We start from the raw sequence: 7981 nt of genomic DNA, 5'->3' as shown, positions 1-7981 counted from the left end.
TTTAAGAAATCAAGTACTGCATTGGTGACACACTCACCTGTCAAGGACCAAAAGTGCTGATAGAAGAGAGGGGGCATGCCATCTGGACCCGGTGATTTTTTTGGGTGCATTTGCTTTAGCGCTGTGTGAACTTCCTCAGCTTGAAAAGATTGGCAAAGATATTCGTTCATGGGGCCAGTGACAACGGGTTCTATAGCCTCAATTACAACACCTGTATCCGTTATGCCATTGGTCTGAAAAATACCAGTGAAGTAATTCAAGATAACCCGTTCCATGACTTGGTCATCTTCCTGCCAAACTCCATTCTCATCAGTGATACCCCGGATTGAGTTTCGCTCCTTACGGTTAGAAGCTTTTTGGTGAAAAAAGGACGTGTTTCGGTCGCCATCAGTTATCCATAGGTGCCTGGATCTCTGATGCCACATCATATTTTCTGCATCCAACCAACAGTTGAGAGAGTTACGGACCTCATGAATTTGTGCATAGTTTTGTTGGGGGTGTTGTTCTAATTATTGTAGTGTGACCTCTAGTCGTTCAATCTGCCTACGCACGTGTCCAAACTCTGACTTGTTACATGCAGATAGGTGTGTTTTGCAGCTGCTTAGACAGTTGGAGATTTGTACATCACCCGACCTATATAAGCCTTCCATCCATGCTTCTTCAACAACCTCAGCGCAACGTGGGTCTTTCAACCACATTGCCTCAAAACGAAAAGGTGGGTGGTAGCGTTTTTGGCGTGGCTTCAAAGTTGGTAAACAGACCGCAAGCATGGAATGGTCAGATGTGGACATCGAAAGATGGTGCACCACGGTTCCGGGAAAGTGTCTCTTCCATGTAGCAGTGGCGAGGGCTCGGTCCAGGCGAATGTGGATACGACCTTCTGTAGGATGGTTCCGTGACCATGTAAAAGGAGAGCCCATGTGACCTAAATCCACGAAGCCACAATGTGAGATGGCAGTACGAAATCGGTCCATTTGTCTGGCTGGACGTAGGCTTCCACCCGCCTTCTCCATATGGCTAATGATCTCGTTGAAGTCACCCAGACATAGCCACGGCAGTGCATTGGAGCTTCCAAGTGATTCAAGCAAAGTCCATGTTTCTTCACGTTTGCTTGTATCAGGATGGCCATAGAAGCCAGTGAGCCGCCATTTTAAACCTGTATCTGCACAGACTATATGGGCATCAATAAACCACCGAGAAAAATTCTGAACATATACCTGAGTGTTTTTTTTCCACAAGAGTGCCAAGCCACCACTCATACCATCAGAAGAAACCACCAAGCCTTGGTTGTAATCCCAATTCTATTTCATGTTATTCAGTTGCTCAGTGGTAAGTTTAGTCTCCATCAAGAAGACACAAATGGGAGCTTTCTTCTTCCATGCTCTCTTAAGAGCATTAACTGTTCGGGGGTTCCCAAGCCCCCGACAGTTCCAACTTAGGATACTTATTGTTCCCGGCGGTGCTGCCAAGCAGCCACCGCCGATCCCAAGTTATCTGCCATGGGCTTTCCCAAGGTTTTTGCTTCATCGTCTAGGAGTTGTTGTTTTTTATCATGGGGTATTTTTTCTTTAGCGTCTGAGAGTTTTTGTTTCTTATCATGGAGTGTGTCTGCATGGGTTGCATGGGTTTTACGTTTTGGGCCCACAAAGTGGTCGCTAGAATCACTGGTGTCCATTATTTGTCTAGGTGGGCCCAGTCTACGCCAGGTGCCAAGCGGTGGGCCAGTGTTTACTGTTGGGGTGGAGCATGTGGGGTTGGTGGTCGTTTTCTGGGTTTCAGAAATGTCGGGGTTCAGTGTCTCTGATGTGGGGCTCTGGTATGGCGTGGGGAATATTTGGGTGGATGGTGTTTAAAGTCTCTGGGTTTTCTTTTGATGGGATGGCTGACTTTGTGGAGTTTAAAAAGGGAAGTAAGGAGGTTTCCGTAACTGTACTTGGTGCCAGCTGTGTGAGTGGGTTTGTCAGGTTTGAGTTTGGAAAGTAATTCAAAACTTTGTCAACCTCCGTGATATGCGCATTAAACAGAGTCGGGTCGGATAGGATCACCGTGTTTGATGGCATTGAGTCCGGAGTTTCTGCACAAATCACAGCAACAGCGGGTTGTATGATATTGGGCTGTTCTGGTGGTGGGTGCATATCTTTTACCACCGGCGGTGATGGTCGCATGGAGGGTGATGGTGTAGGATGATGGGGTCGCGGTGGTGCAGAAGGTTTGGCCGTTTTGGTATGGACCACTTGCGATGGTTGGACGTTAGTCATGGTGGCCCATAACCATGGACCGTATTGTTGGTCCTCCTTGTTCAAGGTTTCACCACTGTCAGACCAAATTTTGCAGTCCCTTTCGTTGTGGTTCAAGATGCCACACCAGTAGCAGAAAATGGGCATGTGCTCATACTGAAATGAAATCCAGTGGGGCTCCGAATCTCCTAGATCCACGTAGCGGCCTCGGCAGAGAGGTTGTGTGATATTTATATTAACGCGAACTCTGAGGCAGCGTCCGCAACATTCTCCAGTCGGTGAGGCATCCACTTGCTCAACTGTGCCGAGAGTATTACCTATGGCTACGACATTGGTTCTGTTCATCCGGCAAAGAGGTAGGTTGTGGATTTGGATCCAAAACGAGGTGGTGTCGAAGTTTGCGTCATCCACTGATTCTTTCGCACCGGGTTTGTATAGGCCTATTAAGTATTTGTCAAAAGTCCAAGGCCCCTGAGAGAGGATTTTTTGCATGTCGGCATCGTCGGCAAAAAGTAGCAGTACTGTGTTTGACGTAAGATCTCTGACTTCGAAGTCCTTTACAAAGCGCCACATGGTCTTTAGAGTCCGTGAGAGGGCTTCCACGTTAACTCGGCGCTTGGTAAAGAGTTTTGCTACAAGGATCCTGTTGTTATCTTCCACGGCTTGTGCTAAGGGAATAGTTTGGCACTCCTTCGCATGGAGGGAGAGGTGGGCACACTGTCCAGCAAGGTCTTCCATGGTGATATGGGTAGTGGGAAGGGAGGGAAGGGGAGGAGTTTTGTATGGAGGGGGTGAAGGTTTCCACCAGACGTGGGGAAAAATAGCCCTATAGTAGCCCAGTTAGAAAAATCTATTATTTATGTATAAGATATTCGAGATTCATACATCTGTGCCAAACATAAATTAATATCTTAACTTAATGAGATGATAATGAACAATTATTATAAAAATGACGTAAATTACATACGTAAAAACCCTGCTGCCAACTTCAAGTATCTTTCATTTTAAAAAAAAAAAACTTCAAGTATCTTTAATCAAGTCAAGAAAACCATAGGTCAAATTCTCGGAAAAAAATATTTCAAATCAGTAGCTAACATCATAAGAATTAAGACAGGGTGACAGAATTGGAATCTTATAGGAAGGTGTACCAATACAGTAGCCTGGAAAAGTTGTTGCCGACTTTCTCATGCCTAGGCTTATGCTGATAGATGCTAATGTCCTTGTTGATGCTACAAAAAATGTATTAATTGGTAGGTTTTAATTGCCCTTGAAAAGTATGCCATTGCCCACCAAAAAAAGAAAAGAAAAGTATGCCATTGGGTGTTTATTTGTAGTACATGTGTTGGACTTACAAAGCTCACCTACCACTACCAAACAATATTATCATTTGGACTATCCACTAAAATCCAAGTGAATACCTACTCGTTCATCAAAAAAAAAAACTGTATACCTACTCCCACCAGAGTGGAACATATGTAAATTAATAAAAGGTAATGGATGGACCATCAAGGTCAAATCCACCGGCAAGGTACATTCTCTTTCTGTACTTTTCTTTTTCTTTTTCATTTTTTAACATTTTTTTATTTTTCTTATAGTATCTTTCTTTTATATGTCAAATTTAAGTTAAAAAAATAAAAAAAAATCTTACCTATTTTGTCAATATCTTTTAAGGTTCAAAAGTTATAAAAGCAAAACAAAGATAGGAGAAAAAAAAAATGAAAATAAATAAGTGAAAGTTTAAATTGAAAGGAAAATATATAATAAAAAATTATTTTTGACTTTCAAATTAAAGTGTTAAGATCTCAAATTATTTATATTGTTTATATTAAAATTTTTATTTTTTAGAAAAAATAATTTTTTAAGTAATAAAATTTAAAAATAATTTTATAATAAGCTCCATTATTTGATATTGATTTCAAGTTAACTTTAAAGCTTTAAATACACAAAATATATTCTTCTCAAAAAAAAAAAAACAAAATACATCATTTATAATTTTTAAAATCTAATCATTTTATGAGTTTAATAAAAATTGACATAAGTTATGCTTATAGTTTATCTAAATATTGAATATTATTATATGAAAATTATAAGTGAAATTTTGACTACGAAAAAAATTACAATATGGCTTAATTATATATGAAGAAATTACAACAAATAAACACAATATGAAGAAATTATATATATATATATATATATTGTGTGTATATTTATGAGCGTATAATATAACTAGAAGTGCTTGGAGACATGAGAATCCATTCTCTTTTCTTTTTTAATTCCCTGACCAACAGTTGTTTTAAAATCCATGGGACAATCTACTGGACCATACTGTGTTTTGTCTTTCCATCGTATACTTCAACAGCTCTCTTTCTTTGGAAAGCTCTGAGGAGTTAACAATAATTGAAGTGTACCTACACAAGCCTAATTGATGATAATTTTTGTAATACCCCTAATTGGGCTAAGCATCAGGAATTTCATGTTTAACTCATTCCATCAGCTTCACAAAATTTTTAGTTAAAACTAACTAAAAAGTGCAATGAAACCTATAAATAAAAATAAAAATAAACTGAATAGTAGAAAAAATAAGCTAAATAGTATAATTTTTTTTTTTTATTAGTCAATACCAAACACAACCTTAATATAAATAAGCGTACTTACTTTCTTTTTTGTTCATTTCTCACAAATGAATAATTACTCTTTTTTATTATATCAAAATATCAATCGATTTTTGGTGTAAGTGGAGTTCAAATATCAAATCTTTTATTTGACAATAAATAATTTTACAAATTAAACCAACTGAAACTAATCTCAACAACTAAAAATTTAATTCCTACCGCAATGCATTGGAATTTTAATTTTAACTGCCCCAAAGGGCCGAAACAAAAATGCAGCATTGAGAAAGAGAATTCGAATGATGTAAAGGGAATATAGAAAAGAGATAAATACTCCAAAAATCTATTATTTACTCTATTCCTATGGAAGGACATTATTGTTCATAAGCAATTTTTCTTGTTTCCTATGAATTGAAAATTCTGTTGTTGCTTTTTTTTCTTTTTTTCTTTGTCACAAAGATAGTTTTTTCATTGCAAAAGTCACGACAGTCAAAAGATTCGGGGTTACTAACCTGAGTTAGTACAAAACAAAAGACGTGGTTAATTGCAGCCCTCCTTCGCTGACAAACTACATTTTACTTGGACTATATGATAGGTTCCTTGAGTTCATAAAATATATATTTGATAGCTACTGGGGTGTTCATGATTCCCAAGAAGCTGGCCTGTCATTTCTCTTTAAATTAAATACCATTTATAGGAGTGAGTAACCCTTCACAAAATTCCTAAAAAAGGTACTTTGAATAATTGAATATCTAGTTTGAGTCACATCTCCACATCGTGCCACCGTATTTGCTTTCATGCTTGCCTCATCACTCTTCGAGTCATCAAAATGCTTTGTCTTACACACGGTTGAACGTCCAAAAATAAAATAAAATAACACAGCATATAAGATCTGAGGTAGAATCTGAGGTAATTTGCATTCAATTACTCCCTTAGTCCTTCCCGCTCCGCGTGACTTATGGCTTTGTATGTAGAATCTTTGTTTTTTATTAATTTCTAGTGGGCTTTATAGGCTTCTTGTTTGTTGCAGCTAGTGTCTTGTTTGTGTTTGTGTTTGTGTTTGTGTTTTTTTTTTTTTTGGGTTGTTTGTACTCTGTGCTCTTTCTCTTAATATGTAAATCCTCTGATTCATTTCTACTGTAGCAAACAATTAGACTCCAATATTGGGTCTTTTTATGATATGGTAGTGGATTTTGCGGGCAATTAGGCATGTTAGCACTCGATATGAAAGAGATACGATGAATTTAATATTTGGTGGAGCCGTGGAGATAAGATGAGGGGAAGGGTTTATTAAAGTTTGGTAGAACTGTCTTCTAGCCCAGTGCATGCAAATTTCTAATATTTTGTTATTAATTTATATCAAACACGATTAAACTAATTTTTTTAAAACAATTTTAAAATAGATAATAATATTAAAAAGAAATTATAAATTATAAAAGAGAAATGCTAATGAATGTCCTTAGAAAATTTGTTAATAATTTATTTAAAGAAAGTTTTTATGGAAAAAGAAAATAAAATAATTAATGTTTTGACAGTTTTTTTCATTTCTCATAAAAATGGTATCAAAACTTTCCTAAATTGGATTGTTAATCAATACTCTAAGGGCATTCGTTAGCATGACCTATAAAAAAAAGGGTGCGTTCTTCTTGTTGTTATTAAATAAGTACTAATCATAAAGTTATATGATGACTTCATCATTATTGGTGCACGTTAAGACAATTAGGTAATCTTATTATTAGGTGAACCACAAAAATGCAATAAATGCATTTCATAAGAAAGGGTAATTTGTTGTACTTTAATAAAAAAAAAAATCTTTGGATAAATTTGTCAATAGTCATAAGAAATTACAACAGAAAATTTTGAATAAAATATCATAAAAGAACAATAAGTTTATCAAAAAGATTCATAAATTTGGGAATAAACAAATAGTGATTTTTCATCTAAAAAAGCGAGAATAATGAATTTATATATATATATATATATATATATATATATATATATAATATAAAGCTAAATAAATATTATTTAATTTATATTTATATATCATAAAATATATCACTTAAAATTGTTGCTTAAAACATTAAATTGTAATGAGTTGGCTCTAATAGCAAGCTCTCTTTTTCAATTTGAGACATGCTGTAAAGGCCGTGTAAAAGTTAATAAAATACTGTGTAGTTATGCAAGTACATAGATCAAATAGACATTATAACAGAAAGGGTAATTCTCTGTATGTCTTGAAATGGAGGGATTCATTTCATAGTTAAATTTAGGGTTTATTTGGATACTGTTTATTTGTTAAAAACTAATTATTTATTATTGAAAGCACTGTAGTAAAATGATTTTTAAATATGTGAATAGTATTGTGAGACCCAAATTTACTTAGAAATCCGTGTTTTGCTGAATTTGGTGGTCCCATGAACAGTGTCGTGGGACCCCAAAAAAATGCAAAACGCGACTAAAATATAATTTCAGTGTTGGGCAAACGCACACTTAGTTCTATAAATTCAAAGATATATAGGATGTCATGTTATTTAAAATTAATTATCATCATTTATTTTTTATAATAAAATTTTAAGAATAATGCTACAATGACAAACTATTTTATAGCATGTTTACAAATTATTGATGTGACAAATTCTGACTGGTTCTCATCTAGACCTACCACTAAATCACTTTTTTTTATTTCTCAATAATCACTCACTACATCAGTAATTTGAAATTTTTTTGTAGTTTTAACATTTTCCAAAATTTAAAATGATGTGTCACTATATAGAGCCTTAAATTCATGAAACTAAATCTAAATCATAAGTGAAATTATCTATCTAAGTAATTAGAAATAAAAGGGGAACACTTTGTAAATATGCAAGGTTTAATTTCCCAAAATATTAAGTAGCAAGATAGTTCTTAGATCATATAATCTTTATAATGGAAAATGTATTTCTTTATATCTCTCGAAATGGACAGCATTCATAGTTCAATTCAGTTTTATGAATTTGATGGTGTTTATGGTGTCACGATATTTAAAATTAGTCATCATCGCCTATTCGTTTTAAATGGTGTGCCGTTATGTATCCTCTTAAATTCATGAAAACTAAATCTAAACTATAAAATGGATTGTCTTTATTTGGAAACAAA

At 35.1% G+C, this 7981-nt stretch overlaps 1 protein-coding gene across 1 annotated transcript; it reads right to left on the bottom strand.

Annotated features, from left to right (window-relative positions):
- Window positions 1-509: 509 nt before the first annotated feature.
- On the bottom strand, window positions 510-1259 carry LOC142644006 (uncharacterized). Its single transcript, XM_075818699.1, has one exon. The coding sequence runs from the start codon at window positions 1257-1259 to the stop codon at window positions 510-512; it is 750 nt and encodes a 249-aa protein (XP_075674814.1).
- Window positions 1260-7981: the final 6722 nt, after the last annotated feature.

This window comes from Castanea sativa, chromosome 7, assembly GCF_040712315.1.
Source record: "Castanea sativa cultivar Marrone di Chiusa Pesio chromosome 7, ASM4071231v1".
NCBI lineage: Eukaryota > Viridiplantae > Streptophyta > Magnoliopsida > Fagales > Fagaceae > Castanea > Castanea sativa.
Note: the sequence above shows the minus strand (reverse complement) of the source record. Positions and strands in the feature narration are given on the sequence as shown.